General features: G+C 35.8%; 1 protein-coding gene across 1 annotated transcript; it reads right to left on the bottom strand.

The window, feature by feature from the left end:
- Nucleotides 1–5408: 5408 nt before the first annotated feature.
- On the bottom strand, nucleotides 5409–15612 carry LOC131432481 (E3 ubiquitin-protein ligase RNF130-like). Its single transcript, XM_058598786.1, has 4 exons — nucleotides 15480–15612; nucleotides 6413–6961; nucleotides 5795–5918; nucleotides 5409–5731 (listed from the first exon to the last, which is right to left on the bottom strand). Exons 1-4 carry the CDS (start codon nucleotides 15481–15483, stop codon nucleotides 5578–5580), a joined length of 831 nt encoding a protein of 276 aa, XP_058454769.1. The 5' UTR covers nucleotides 15484–15612; the 3' UTR covers nucleotides 5409–5577.
- Between the last annotated feature and the right edge of the window lie 1345 nt (nucleotides 15613–16957).

Raw genomic sequence — 16957 nt, 5'->3', positions numbered from 1 at the left:
TCACAGTTAGTTTTCAAAGTATAGTCAGAACAAAGAGGAATTGGAGCAAAACAGGCATGATAGTGAATTCTGCAGATTTTCTAACTATCATAAATCGACTGTACAGAAAAATTTGCATAAGAAATACTAATTTGAAAAATATTTGCTCATTTTTTTTTTTCATAAATACGTGCATTTCATAGGCAATATTCATAGTTTTTTCTTCGCCTTGGCATCAACAATACATAGTACTTGAAACCTAAAACATTTCGAATATCATATTAGTATGTTGGTATTCATTAGTTAATCTTAACACTGTTTTTATCAAGCGATTTGCTATTATAAATCACATTAAATAAAATACATTTATTTTGTACATGATCTTCTAACTATTTCAGGTTTGCTTGTATCAGTTCATCACTTTTATTGGTTGAACTCATGAAAGAGAAAGGAGTCTAACATAAACTAAAATTTGAATTGGAACTCCAATGGACTAAATGAAATGATAAAGAAAATTCATGTCAGGAAGGTCACGACAAGCAAGAATGTCGCGAACTGGGACATTTGATAGTCTACCTTGATTGCGCAAGGAATTTATTAGTTGAGATCTGACATCATGATACTACCCGCATGTCCAAACGACATGATCAATATCGCGATAACCTTCGCCACAAGCACAATGATTAGTTTCGGAAAGTCCAATTCGAAGGAGATGTGCATCTAACGTGTAGTGATTGGACATGAGTCCGGACATCACACGAATGAAGTCCCTACTCACATCCAGTCCCCTGAACCATGCCTTTGTCGATATTTTAGGAATAATTGAGTGCATCCACCGACCCAGATCAACTTTATCCCAAGAAGCTTGCCAGCTATAGAATTCGTTGAAAGCAATCGGTCTCTCATAAATTTCACCCTCAATAGCACACCGTTTGGCTAAAATATCGGCTCTTTCATTGCCTGGAATGGAGCAATGAGCCGGGACCCTAACTATTGTGATTTGATAATTATTATTCAATATGACGTTCAGGCACTGCTTTATTTTGCCCAAGAAAAACGGTTCATTTTTTGTCAGCAGCGTTTGAGCGAATGGCTTCAATTGCACTTAGACTATCTATGAAGAGAAAATAATGGTTTGGAGATAATGTGACGATTACACTCAAACAATAATAAACTGCTGCTAACTCTGCTATATTAACAAATGCAGGTTCTTGAAACCTAAATGAAGCCGAAACATTATTGTTGAATATACCAAACCCAGTAGCCTCTTCAATAGGAATTGATTTCCTGTGACATATGGTTAAAATATGCTGTCATTAATCTTGTTTGAGATTGAAGCTCAACTAGCCTTTCGAAGTTGTTAATAACCAGGGGATTCAGTACCTCACATCTTATTAGCAGTCTCGATGAAAGCTCCCAAAAACGTCTTTCAATGAAAGAACTCCCGCCAAAACTTCAAGACTCATTGTATGTGTCGAATGCATGCAGCCTAAGACAATAATATTGATAATTTGAGAGTTTGCAGCGGAACGAAAGCAAACGCATCCATATTCCATTACTGAAAGTATCGCTGTCTGATACAATTTTATTAGATCTTCCGGATGAGCACCCCACCAAGATCCTGTTATTGTTAGAAGAAAATTTACTCTTTGTTGGCATTTTGTTATCAGAAACCTAATGTGTCCTCCCCAAGTGCATTCGGAATCAAACCACATCCCGAGGTATTTGAAAGTCAAAACCTGTTGGATCATTCTTTCATCATATGAAGCTGAAGCTGCGCGGGATCATGCTTTCTTGAAAAGACGACAAGCTCAGTTTTCTCCGCAGAGAATTCGATACCCAGGTGAACAGCCCAATCGGACAAGTTATCTAAGATATCTTGCAATGATTTTTGCAGATCAATAGTTTTTTATCCAGTAACTGAAACTACGACATCATCTGCCAATTGTCTTAGTGTACATGGGGTTACGAGACAGCTGTCAATGTCGTTTACATAGAAATTATACAGGAGCGGACTGAGGCATGAGCCTTGCGGGAGACCCATGTAGCTAATTCTGAATTTTGCCAAATCGCCGTTGCGTGAAAAATGCGTGCACTTCTCTGACAAAAGGTTGTGCAAATAATTATTTATAACCGCTGGAAGTCCATGTTGGTGGAGCTTGTCTGAAAGAACATCAATAGAAACTGAATCAAATGCTCCTTTAATGTCTAAAAATACAGAGGCCATTTGTTGTTTTTGAGCGAAGGCAGTTTGGATGTCAGAAGAATGTAATGCAAGGCAATCATTCGTCCCTTTATTTCTTCGGAAGCCAAATTGAGTATCTGACAACAAACCTTTTGTCTCGACCCAAGTGTCGAGACGTCGAAGAATAATTTTTTCGAACAATTTTCTAATGCACGACAACATTGCTCTGGGTCTATATGAATTGTGATTGGAATCTGGTTTCCCCGGCTTTTGAATGGCGATAACTTTCACTTGCCTCCAGTGAGGTGGAACAATATTTTGCTCAAGAAACTTGTTGAATAATTCCAACAAACGTCTTTTTGCGAGGTCGGGCAGATTCTTCAACAAGTTGAATTTAATTCTGTCCAACCCAGGAGCATTATTGTTACAAAACATGAGTGCTATGGAAAATTCCATCATTGAAAAGGGGCTATCAATGGAACCATCATTTGGAGAAGACTCCCTAATAATGCTATGCGTAGGAACAGAATCTGGACAAACTTTCCTCGCAAAATCAAATATCTATCGATTCGAGTATTCCTCACTCTCATTTCCTACGTTACGATTCCTCATTCGTCTGGCCGCTCCAAAGAGTGCGCATTGAGGTTTCTCTTGACAAACCTTCGACAAAATGTCTCCAATAGCTGCATTTCTTGGCCCGAAGTATGTTCTTGTATTTGGTTCCTGAAACCAAGAATTTTTTAAAACAATGAGGAATTCCTCCTCCTCGTTTTAAAAACGTCTTGAAAGCATTTTGTTTTGCGTGTTTATATATTTTTTTGTGATTGTTCAAAGTGAAAACTACGATTTTTCACGAAAAAATCCAACATTTTGTAGTTGTTAAACCTCCCCAAAGTAACAAACAACGAAAAGGAAAACGTTGGGGTTGGGATTGGATCCTAACCGTTCCTTAAACTAAGTTTATGAAATACATGTTTCAGATATTTGAAAAAAAAACTGAAAAATAAACATTACTTCTTAACCACTGAAGCAATTTTTCTTATTTTTGGATGTGTTGTAAAGAAAAACTAGATTTATGTATTTAAAAGCGCCGATTGTACTATATTTAATCGATTTTTGTGGTTTGTAGACATTGGATATGCTTTTTATATTTGACGTTTTTACAAAACATATCTGTCATAAAAGCATATAAAATTTTTTTGTTTTTGTGTTATAATTTATTGAAAATAACAAGAAAATAAATATATAATGAGATTTTTGGTTTTTGAGTTATAATTTTTTAATATTAGAACATTTACCTTTAACAAATATGCGCTCCTATTTATTTTTGACGACTGTAACATTATCAGTTATCTTTATCAATTACAATATCTAAATTGAAATATTTGGACATGCTGGAAAACCTGGTTTAATCCAACTATGGTTAAGTAATGATAACTTTCTCATATTATTTATTTTCTTGAATTCCTTTCATTTGAGACTAAATTAGTGACAATCGGAGCAATAGAGAAAAATGGCGACAATATTTGACACATACCAATTTTTACTAGTCGATTTTTCAAGTGATTGCACAACTATACTATCTATATGAGAATGGAAAAAAATTGAACTTTTCAAAGAAAATATAAAAACATATACACCCAAACCTCCGTTTACGAACACTTTTTATACGTTACCTCTTTTTACGTACCTCTTTTTACGAACCAAATCCCAAATAACGTAAATTTTTTTACGAACCTACTTCGTAAAAAGAGGTTTTGTCATTCATCGAAAGCGATTTCCGACTCAATGGAAACTACTACAATATAGGTATTTTTGGAACGGGTTTAAAGAGTAGATTCCGGAAAATGATGTTTGAGGTATTTTGGAAATCCAAGATTGCGACTTCCGGTTGATTGATATTCCTTGAAAACCCATACAATATGGGTATTTTCGGAACGGAATTGATGAGTAGATGTCAGAAAACGATGTTTGAGGTAGTTTTGAAATTCAAGATGGCGACTTCCGGTTTGTTTATATTTTTTGAAAACCCATACAATATGCGTATTTTCGGAACGGGGTTAATGAGTAGATGTCGGAAAATGATGTTTGAGATGGTTCTGAAATCCAAGATGTCGACTTCCGGTTTATCGATATTCCTTGAAAACCCTTGCAATATGGGTATTTTCGGAACGGAATTGATGAGTAGATGTCGGAAAATTATGTTTGAAGTGGTTCTGAAATCCAAGATGGCGACTTCCGGTGTGTTGATATTCCTTGAAAACCCATACAATATGGGTATTTTCGGAACGGTATAGTATTTTAAAGGAATAAAGAGTTTAAGGAAAATGGCAAAAACTTTCAAGAGATAATAATAAACCGGAAGTCATTGTTTTGCATTTCAAAACCACCTCAAATATAATTTTCCGACGTCTACTTTCAAATCTCTTTCCGAAAGTACTCATATTGTAAGGGGTTTCAAGGAATATCAACAAATCGGAAGTTACCATCTTGGATTCAAGAACCACCTCAAACATCGTGAAAATAAACATATGATGCGCGGTTTCCACAATAATCAAACAAAACTTTTTTTACGAAGTAAATTCCAAATCACGTAAACTTTTTTTACGAACTACCTCTTTTTACGAACCCCCGTTTAGTTCGTGAATGGAGGTTTCGGTGTAGTGCCTTATGTCAAAAGACATAGCCTTGGTATTCCATTTCTTTTGTAGAATTTATCCTCTGCTTCAATAGACTTCGCAGCCGATTCAAAGCGTACTGCACCATTACATGGCTAGTGCTACGATCCTAAGAATCCTTCTAGCTCGGGGCTCGAACATTCTATAGCTGGTTCGGAATAATGGTTCAAGAGCTATGTTTTTTTAAAGGACTTAGTTGATAAATGCAAGGCTAGAAATTTTCCAAACATTATATCTTGAAAACGAAAAATTTCACTTCGCTCAATATCCGATACGTTATGCTGAAAAAACTAGAAAAGAAAGTTCAAAAACATGTAGCGCCCTCCATTTAAAAACCATGAAAACCGCTAGAACACAAGAACGAAATATTTTCATATTACTTTTGGGAAGTATAGACTTTTATACACAACACATCCAAGAATTAGGAAAATTGTTTCAGTGGTTGTAAAATTTTGAATTTTGAAAAAAAATCTTATAGAAAAAAAAACATTTTTTGCCACCCTATGATAAAAATAGTCATAATATAAATGGTTTTTTTTTTCACAGCACAATAAAACAATTCCACATTTACCTGCAATAGTTAAATTTTATTGTTATGAAATAAATAAACTTGGCCGATGGACCTAGAGAACCGCGCCGATTGCTGGATGAATGAATGGAGCTACGATGATCAAGGGTACGGTTAGCTTAGAAGTACCATTTTTAGTTTCATTTCACAATTTCTGAAGTTCATTGCTAGACACGTCTTCTACATATAGGACACGTGGAATTTTGTCTGATCCAAGCCTCTATACATTTAGTGTGGAAGTTGTGCTTACACGACAATTTACGTAGACTTTCGGGAAGCATCGGTTCCCAACAGATAGAACAAGTTGTGCTGTCTTCATCACTGAAAATAAAAATCCAACATGAGTTTCGCCCGAAATAATCCGTGAGTGCATTCATTCATTACGGTTCATTATTTGTTGTCTGATTAGCATTCTTCTTAGATTCAGTACCTAATGCTTCAGTGGCATCGGTTTCGGGGCAATTGATGGGAAATATTTCCAAACTTCTTAATAACGCTTCAATAAAGTCTGTGGAGAATACAAAGTTTTAGTTGATGAACTTTTCTATGTCTCTATTTTTAATTCTTCGATGTTTGATTTGAAGTTTGACAAAAATGCAAATCCCTAATTGTTCATTCCAGTGCCTTTGTCAAATCGACGAACCTCGTAAGTTGGGTTGATTTTCAATTTTAAATTTAGATTAAGAAATGTTTCGGTAAAAATCGTTATTCAGATACTACGAGTTTCATCGAAGTTAGGAAATTTTTCTTCACTAGATTGTAAGCAATGAGCATATCTTTTTTAGAAGATTCCAATTATTTTGAAAGCTTATCGTTGTGTTCAATATTAATTACGATAGGATAAGTCTACATATTTCAATGAATCCGAATTAACGTTAAATTTCGAACAACGATCGGTCATAGTTTCGTCGATGTTTAATAAAATACGTAATATAATGATGAGACTTTGCAAAGCCCCGGAAATAATCTTTCCTGATAGTAAAAATAATTTAGTTAAATTACCTTCCATACCAATCACCGCGCTTCCAAACCTCTGGTTTCTGGTTTCGATTCGGTTGGTATTAGTGCTCGTTCCACAGCAGAATGTAGGCTGAAGTGTAGTAGTGACATATTTAATCAGTGATATTCTGTTATCACTTTCACTTGTAAGAATTGCGACCATTCCTTCGTACTCTTCGTGAGTGGCACTGTGAGCTGTCGCGATGTGCTCGGTTAGAGGAATATTCTCTATCCGTGTGAGGTTCCGTCCGTGAAAGACACAAATCGGGCAACGCACTGCGATGGCGTCATCGAGATGTTCCAGAATAAAGTGTTCGTACAGGTTCGAGATGCCTAGATGATCTTTGTTGCAGTAAGGACAGCTAAATATTTCCAAATGAGGCAATTCGTGGCCAAGGTTCGATATTTGAGCCGGCAGTAGCTCATCGGGGATCAACAGCTGCATCTTATGATTGGAGTAGCCATGAGCTGAGATGTCCTGGTATTCCTTGGTATCGGAACATATCAAGCAAATGTAAACTAGTTGGTGACTGGATTGTCCTAATGATGCAGCTGAATAGAAAAAAAATGGTTTAAATTATACTATTATTAATATTGTTTAATTTCTTCTCGGTTCATTTGTCGGAAGCGGGTTGAAATAGATTATGTTCTTTAATTTTACTGTTGTGTATGTGTGTTTGATCTATTCCAATCCCCATGGTCTGTCAATTTTTTGCTGAGAAACCTTTTTTAATCCACCTAAAAGCGACATGACCTTTTCTATCAATCCGATTGTATCAATGTGTTTTTGCATGATCATTCATCGGTGTTGTTAGGTTTTAAATCAATTTTAACCATTTATAAAAGCATTCAGTTTTATTATTAGTTATTAAAATTTCTGGTTTCTGTTGCATTGTTGTTGGAAAACATGCAGAGTCTTAAAATTTTGTTCATCCACATTTATGGTTAGGAAGAACGACCTTTTTCGTTTTTCCCCTCATTTAACATATTTTTTAATAATCCATCGACTTGAGGATCGACGCAACTTCCTAAAATTTTACTGGCTGTGGATCTATGAAAAAATATATACCTGGTTAGTAAGTATAGAGCCAGAATACTGAAGCTAATATAGAGCCTGAATACTTCTTATTCACACCAAAATGCATAAAAATACACGTTAAAGACTGTCCCAGAAAGTATGGACGCACTTTGATTTCGCTGTAAATAATTCACAAGTGTTAGATATTCAAATTTTATTCGATATGCTGATAATATTAGACTACAACAAGCTAAGCCTTGGTATTACATTCCTGTGGTGGAATTTGACCATCTGTTTCAACAGACTCCGCAGCCGATTCAGAGTGTACAGAACAATTGCATGGCTAGTGCTACGATTCTACTGACACTACGGATCCTTCCAGGTCGGTACTCGAACATACGACAACTGGTTTGTAAGACCAGCGCCCTATGCATTGAACCGCCAACCTGGGCTACAACAACAGAATATTATTCTCAACATTTGTTACTTAGCCATTTTAGACTAGCTGGTGCACTTTCTTGCGAAAGTTCCTCATTAAATTCCGTACAGACTTCTTGGCGACAAGTTTTGACACTTTTTTCCAATCTTTTTCGAACTGTTAAATGGTTTCGGCTGCCGAGACATGTTTCCTAAGATGAGCCTTCGTTAATGCCCAAAATTCCTCAATTGGTCGAAGTTGTGGGCAATTTGGTGGATTCATGTCTTTTGGGACGAAAGTGACATTTTTGGTAGTATACCATTCTACCGTTGATTTCGACTAGTGGCAAGAAGCAAGATCTGGCCAGAAAACAACAGGATCCTTGTGGCTTCGAATCATGGGTAGAAGTCGTTTTTGTAAACATTCCTTGATGTATATTTCGCTGTTCATTGAAACAGTGATGATAAAGGGTTTCGAAATCTTACCGCAGCTACAAATTGCCTGCCAGACCATAGCTTTCTTACCAAATTCTTCGACTTCAATCGATGTCTCGGACTGGTTTAACACTTGCCCTTCTCGCACCGTATAATATTGTGGTCCCGGCAAGGATTTGTATTCGAGTTTCACGTAGGTTTCGTCGTCCATGATTATGCAGTTCAAATTTCCAGCAAGAATCGTATTGTACAGCTTTCGAACCCTCGGCCTGATCGATGCTTTATGTTTCGGACTACGTTTTAATTGTTTCTGCTTCTTATAGGTTCGAAGATTCAAACGTTCTTCAGCACGAAGAACATTTGACTTCGAAGTGCCCACTTTTTTGGCCACATCCCGAACTGAAACCTCCTTCTTTTGCTCAAACGCCTTCAGTATACGTAGTATCACTGTTTTTTTCTCTAACTTGACCCGTAGTGAAATTCTTGACATCGACGATGTTAATCTCGCGACTCAAACCTTCTCTAACGTTATGACGTATGCAATCGATCAATACGTTCCTAAACGAATTGTCCAGCACTCCAAACAAGCTCCGTGGCAAACCGCAGAGCTAATACGTTTGAAAAGTTATAAAAGGACTGCATTGAAGGAATACTCGAAGAATGGCGGCTTAGTGTTTCGTTAAAATTACATGCAAATAAACAAGGTAACAGATCGGCTGAAAAGTTCGTATCGTTTCTATGAGAGGGCGCCACTAGAATTAAATCCATACCATTTCCAGTTAGTACCAACCTTCAAAAGATACGTGTATAAATTTGACAACTGTCTGATTATTAGTTTGTGAGATATTGCATTTTGAGTGAAGCTACTTTTGTTATTGTGAAAAAAAAAATGGAAAAAAAGAAATTTCGTGTGTTGATGAAACACTACTTTTTGATGAAAAAAAGTGCCGCCGATACCAAAAAATGGCTTGATGAGTGTTATCCAGACTCTGCACCGGGCGAAGTAAAAATTCGTAAGTGGTTTGCAAAATTTCGTGCTGGTCATATGAGCACCGAAGACGATGAACGCAGTGGACGTCCAAAAGAGGCTGTTACCGATGAAAACGTGAAAAAAATCCACAAAATGATTTTCAATGACCGTAAAATGAAGTTGATCGAGATAGCTGACACCCTAAAGATATCAAAGGAACGTGTTGGACATATTATTCACGAATATTTGGATATGAGAAAGCTTTGTGCAAAATGGGTGACCGTAAAGTGAAGTTGATCGAGATAGCTGACACCCTAAAGATATCAAAGGAACGTGTTGGACATATTATTCACGAATATTTGGATATGAGAAAGCTTTGTGCAAAATGGGTGCCGCGTGAGCTCACAATCGATCAAAAACAACAACGAATTGATGATTCTGAGCAGTGTTTGGAGCTGTTATATCGAAATAAAACCGATTTTTTTCGTCGATATATAACAATGGACGAAACATGGCTCCATCATTTCACTCCGGAGTCCAATCGACAGTCAGCTGAGTGGACTGCACGCGATGAACCGAACCCAAAGCGTGGAAAGACTCAACAATCGGTCGGTAAGGTTATGGCGTCTGTATTTTGGGATTCGCATGGTATAATTTTCATCGACTACCTTGAAAAGGGAAAAACCAACAACAGTGTTTATTATATAGCGTTATTAGAGCGTTTGAAGGACGAAATTACAAAAAAAACGGCCTCATTTGAAGAAGAAAAAAGTTTTGTTTCATCAAGACAATGCACCGTGTCACAAGTCGATGAAAACCATGCTGAAATTGAACGAATTGGCCTTCGAATTGCTCCCTCATCCACCGTATTCTCCAGATTTGGCCCCCAGAGACTTTTTCCTGTTCTCAGACCTCAAGAGAATGCTGGTAAAAAATTTAGAAGCAATGAAGAGGTAATCGCTGAAACTGAGGCCTATTTTGAGGCAAAGGACAAATCGTACTACAAAAATGGTATCGAAAAGTTGGAAGATCGCTATTCGCTGTATCGCCTCTTATGGCAATTATGTTGAATAATAAAAACGAATTTTGGCAAAAAAATGTGTGTTTCTATTAAACGATACGAACTTTTCAGCCGAACTGTTACATGTAGTTCTTTTGAGTGTTACATCATAAATCCCGCATTGAAACTGTAAACGCCACAATACCATTTTGAAAACGAGTTTAATGCCATCGTCCAAGTAACATACCATGCTCGCGGGTGGCAAAACCAAAAACATACAGGCCTTTGAATAGCTTTCATCTATCTGCAGGTCAAACGCGGCTGAAAAATTCGGAGTATTTTCCGAGTCTTATAAAAAAATAGCTCTGCAAAAATTATTTTTTTGTGTGATCTTTTACAGTTATTTGAAAAAAATTTGATGATATAATTTTTTTTTCAAATAAACCTTATGATAGCTACAAAGATAACATTCGGACACATTTTTGGAAAACCTTTTCACGTTTTTCATAGAAAATCAACTAATTTAAAAAGGGGCGTGAAAAGGTAGCCATTGGTAGTTAGATTATATAAATCCTTCTACAAATCACTGAGCTATGAGCTTTAAAAATACGAGAAAACAAACGCGCCTTATGAATTATCCCCTTTGATACTCGTTCATACCAAACATTTCAGATAAGTTTAATTTTGAATTATTTGAGATTATGTCACACAACTGAATATTTTATCATAAAATTGTGATCATATCTCTGATGGCTTGTAGCAAAAATTATGTTGATTCGTTAGATACAACAAGAGATATTCACGATCAAAAACTTATCACTCTCTCAGAGGGTAAATTTTGAGAAGGAACCCCATAGTAAAGTAAGTCGTATTCACGACATAGAAGTGGACAGTTTTTCATAAGGCTTATCATATAAAGCGAAAGGAAGAACCAGTATACCCCTGCGTTAAGTTTATTTCAAAATGGTTCAAAATTCAACAAAGTTTCAAAACCTGTTATACGATCAACATTAAAATTCCGAAGTAATAATATATAAGATTTTTTTTACGACTGAACCTGAATTCTGAAACTGGATTTTGGACACGAATTCTGAATTTGGATTTAGGGCCTGGATTTTGAAAATGAACTCTAGATCTGAATTCAGGAGGTGAGCCTGGTTCCTGGAAATGAATTCTGAATTGAATTGTCGGTCTGAAGTTTGAAAGCGGAATTCTGGAAATAAATTATGAACCTGAGCCCTAATTTTGAACACTCGACTTTCTCCTGGATTCTGGACTTGGATTTTGGGCTTGGATTCTGGATCTGAATTTTAAACTGAACTTCGAAACATAATTCTGGACCTAAATTCTAAATCTTGATTCTGGAAATGAGTTTTGGAAATAAATTTTAGATTCCGGATTTTTGACATGAATTCTAGATTTTCGACCAGTACTAGGGTTCTGGAGATGAATTTAGGACGTGGATTATGAATCTGAATTCTGCATCTAGAGTCTGAACCCGCGTTCTGATAATGAAATCTGGAACCTAGATTCTAAACCCAAATTCTGGAACTGGAGTCTGAACCTGAGTTTCAGAGCTGAAATCTGGACCAAGACCAAAAGTTTTAGAATTTTTTTTTTTTGTTATTTACGATTCTTATACTACTGATTTGATCGAAAAAAGCTGAACATATTTCCGATGAGATAGAGTTGGCTCATTCTGGAAAGGCGAACCAGAGTAAAATAACACGTTTCCCAAAAACTTCACCCCCGCTGTCGATGTGTTTTGAGCCCAATGAACATGTTCGGAGTGTGGTTTAATTGTCGAGATCTAGTGTCATATAAATAAAATTATAGAAACCTGATGAGCATAGATTCCTTTCCCACGGCACAAACGAACCTCACTGAATGTAAGTCGATTCAATACTAATTTCGATTGTGTGAAGAGGCTCAGTTTAAATGATCGCGTCCATTCTATGCGGGCAGCAAAGAGATTTAATGCATACGAAATTGTCGTCTTATTTGGGAGAAACTATGAGTACGACTTGGAAAATTATACATTGTTCGTTATTTGTTAATGTTTCAACAACCAATTATCTCAAATATATAGTTTCATCGCTTCGAATCGATGCGACCTGGCTACTGTTTGCACTTTTTTCGTATTTTGAATTAGCTTTCATATACAGGAATCAAAGAGTAGTCCTACGTCAAAACTAGGGGAAAGTGCCACTTAAGGCAATAATGATTATGGCGCCATCTCGTCGGATTTTTGTAGCAGTATAGTACTAATCTGAAACATAATCTAGTTTAAATGTTTTACCGAAAAACAACCTCATGAAATTAATCTATATATATATATAAATGCAGAGGTCATTCTTTGTAACCGCATCACTTAAGAACGGATGTACGGATTTACATTTTTTGTTTGATCAGTTTCTACCTCCACCGGGTTCGGGAAAAACCCATAATGTTATTTTGTATGGAAAATGGAATTTTCCGTTGAAAAAGTCGCCTATGGTTGCTAGATCATCGATAGGTGTTTGGCGTATAACGAGTTGCATAAGTGTTTGGCCATCGCAGAAAAGAACACTAGATCGTAGGAAAAATTGTTTTGTGTGAATATGTGATTATTCATTTCGAGCCACGTGCCTAGTTGGGTATCAAAATTATTGCTTCTTAATGACGTTATCGCTTGAGAAAATTGAAACTGATCCAGGTTAGTTTCATCAAACACTTTTAACGAAACTGTGTTGGTTTCGCATTTAGTAACTATATAATAAATGATATAAAAATCAGGTTCGAAAAAGATTCGATTTTCAGCTCAACAATGTTGAAACTAGGTTCGAAACTGACTTCAAACAAACGGTTTGACAGCAGTTAGGGTAACTGGGTTAAGTTTGGCATCAAGCGAAAACGACATTAATGACTGGCGGAATGCATATCACTGTTCTAGAAATATCATCATCATTCATAAATATCTGTTTATTAATCTTATTTTTGTGTATTACATCAATATTTTACAGTACAAGTGTTTTGACCCTTTGGCCTTTCATCTTTGTTGTTCATACGATTCGTTATTAATATTAGGTGTTTTAGTTACTCTAGTTTTACATACTAATGTTTAATCATAATATTTATTTTAATTATTTATAAAATGTCTACCTACTTATAACTATCCCTAACCTAATACGTACAAATTTTGAATTATTTGTATTTCAGAGATTGAGCACCTCTCTTCAAATTTCGTGCAGTATTGTTCGAATTTTTGTTCTAGTATATCCAATGAGGCCATCTCATGTACTTCACTAGTCCTTGTCCAAAGGGGGAGATTTAGAATCATCTTTAAGATCTTACTTTGAATGCGCTGAAGCCTAAGTTTGTGTGTTCGTGCACAGCCCCGCCAAACAGGGACTGCGTATTCAATTGCGTTCTAGAAATACCTATGTAGGCAGGAGAAAAAGTTCTGATATCGTTCACCAGTTAATGGATTGTGTGTAATGGAGTCAGATGAATAATATTGGTCATTGTGAGCGTAAGTTTAACAAATTAGAAAATTTTTGAATGAATCAATGAAAGGATCGTGCAGTAGAAGTACAAAAAAAGGGCTAAGGTCAAGACTTTACTTGCATTTTGCTGATTATATATAAATGTTCAAGATGATTACCATAATGGATTGACACTGCAATTTTATATTTCATATTCTGTGAAGAATGTTCAAATTGGAATGATAATTATCAAATTAAAACTTGAGCGTCATTTCTCCAAGCAACCAAAAGTTCCATAGTACCTGAAAAATATCCATTTTATTACAGCTATGAAACACATGTGGCACTTTTTGGCAACTTGAATGCACAGAAAAGATTCTGAGAAAACTTTCTCGCTGCTTAAAAGCTGTACAAGGAACTGCTTCAAAGTTTGTTCTGCTGCGTCAGGAGTATGAGTGATACTTTGTATGCTTCTTAAGCCAAATCTTTATTTACGAATTTCTGGTTACTTGGACTAAATACAACTTGTAAATATATCCTACTCTACCGAATGAACAACCCTAGAAGAAACTCTTCAACATTGAGATAAGTTTATCAATACAAAAATCTCATTATTGAGCTTTTTTATTTATTACCGAAAGCAAGAATCACAGCTGGAGGAGAAAACGTGCCACCTTATATTCAGTGCATTGACTCAAAGGATGAGATGACAATGTGTGCATTTGTTGAAATTTGCTTAACAGGAGTATTTCACATTTTCATATTAATTTTTAAAGATATTACTTTTTGAGCTAAAGCGAATGTGTGTCGAATTCCGTTGATTGTAGGTTAAGTAATCAGAAAAATATTTGAGAGAAATGTTAACCACTTCGTCGTTTGACAATTCTGCTGTCCGAAAACATAAATTCGAGCAAATAATTTTTAGGCGAGACGAAGCTCGACGGGTTAGCTAGTTTTTCATAAAATAATTGTACTTTTTTAAATTCCATCATGTTGGGTTCGAGAGAATACCGAAAGCAATCAACAAAAAAAAACTGTTGTAGTCTAAAAACGCAATATATTATTCCCGAACAAAATTTAGTTTCCGCACAAAAAATTATATACCACATAAGGTAAAAAACATTTACTGCGCAGATGATCATCGGAAATCTTAAAATAATACACCAAAAGTCCATCAACGCAAGGCTCGTTTCATCTGAATTCCAGCGAAATCTGTCAAAATATAATAACTACTATTCAAGGTGTATTTTGATAATTTGTAAATTTACCACTCTCACGAAATCATGACTCATTTTACTTTTTTGCAAAGTTGGTATTTTGCCCGTGTAAAACTGCGTGCTATGTATGCCAGATGTAGTGTATGTAGTAAGAAGGTGAATGGGTAAATCATATCGGGGCTGCTGTAAATTTACCCAAATCACTCAAATCAAGTCCTCAAGTCATCACTTTACATCACAAAACATTTATTATGACACTACACGAAATTGACACGTTGATTATTCTAACATTCTAATAAATTTAGTGCCGTACATAAACAACAACGGAATTTGTGTCATATGTTTTAAGAGAAATTGAAGGCGAACACATTTTTCACCGAACAGTTTTACAAAAATTCACCCAACATAAGATTATTTTGCATTTTACGCTCCGCTGTAATACATATTCTAATTCTATCATGAAAGTATTCTAATTCCGATGCTTCTATAGTCAGACTCGAATGCAGAGCTCTATCACTTAAAAGAGTTTTTCGATTTTTAATTTCTTACCCATTGCATGAAATTTAGCACACCGAAATTTTCACCTGGCACAACACTATACTATAATGAGTTCCAGCATCACTAAAAACGAACCCGGTTTCTCTGTCGACCCCGTGAATGTCGATCAGTTTCCGAACGTCGGGGTGACACTAACATGTTCACTCAGAAAGAAAGATTTCTCACTACCGCATGCAACCTATACAATGATAGGCGCGATAATAGAAAACTGTTATATTTGCATTGATTGCTAGTTCTGTTTGAGCTTTGAAATTCGTTGCAGTATATAGATAATAGAGGTTATACATAGAAACAAATTTCTGTACGCAGATACTTGTGTCTGTCAAACGTATCCTTATCGGTGAGGGTAGTCAAGCATTAACGATTAAAACAACTTTGTTATTATACCAGATATACATCAACAGCTTTATTGGAACTCACAAGTTGTACTTATTAGAGTCTTGATTTTTTGAAAAAATTAGTAAATTTGATTGAGTAAATCAGTATATAAAATCATTCTGAATCAAATTCAACATGGAAGAGAAGACTGAAAAAATGCTAAAGGTGAAAACTCTAGAGTGCTATATTTTTCTCCAGAAACTAGCAAAGTATTATGAATGACCAAATCGTTTCAATTTTCCTTATCATTCAAGTACAGCTCCCTAAGTTACCAACACAAACCAATGAGAAACAAATCTCGCCAGCTTAGAAGTGACCGACGAAAGCTGCAGTTGTTGAAGTATTCTGGGACCAAGTAGCGTTCGGCAATGGGTAGTATTGATATCAATGAACATCAGTGGATTTTAATTTTCTTCAGTTAGTCTTAAATCTTGTTTCGAGACAAAATTATTGTAGATTACGTCTTGGAAATGTATTGACGAATTCGAAATAAAAACTAAAAATATTCAGTCTGTTACTGTTGAGTCGCTACTAAAACTAAACGATATACGTGCTAACAAAACTCTTTTCGGGTCGTTGAAAATTTGTAAGTTGCGTCATAAAAAATTATGTAATTTTGGAATTTGAAAAAACATTCTAATTTTAAGCTATTTCAATGGTTATTCTATAGATTATCATCGCATGTATGAATAATAAAACAAGCTCATGTATAATCTTACACCCGACATTTGAAGCATTCATAATTATTTTATAGTGAGCTATCAGCCAATAACTTTGGTGGTGTGAAGTTTCGCTTACCATTGCTGCACAAAACATTATCACTCAATTAATACAGCCGGTACAGCTCCCGATTAGAGAGGGAGATCAAATAGAAAGCTTAATCTAATGTCGTGATATTCATATTTACCGATTTCTCAATTAGCTATTGTTTTAAATAAAAAACCGGGGACGGGTATAGCGTGATGGGATAGTCGATGCCTTTCACGCAGCCCGCCTGGGTTCGATTCCCAACCCCGCACATATAGGGTCAGAAAGTTTTTCTGGTCCGAAGAGGCGAATGACCTAAGATGTTAAAGCCTCTATAATTGAAA

This window comes from Malaya genurostris, chromosome 2 (assembly GCF_030247185.1).
Source record: "Malaya genurostris strain Urasoe2022 chromosome 2, Malgen_1.1, whole genome shotgun sequence".
NCBI lineage: Eukaryota > Metazoa > Arthropoda > Insecta > Diptera > Culicidae > Malaya > Malaya genurostris.
The sequence above is the reverse complement of the archived record's forward strand: the minus strand, read 5'-3'. Positions and strand labels throughout refer to the sequence as shown.

Bases quoted from the DNA above. Each gene is read 5' to 3' on its own strand.
- LOC131432481 (XM_058598786.1), bottom strand. The intron at 5,919-6,412 runs GTAATTTAACTA...TATTCTCCACAG, and splicing joins CGCGGTGATTGGTATGGAAG to ACTTTATTGAAGCGTTATTA. The intron at 5,732-5,794 runs GTAATGAATGAA...TTTTATTTTCAG, and splicing joins CAGACAACAAATAATGAACC to TGATGAAGACAGCACAACTT.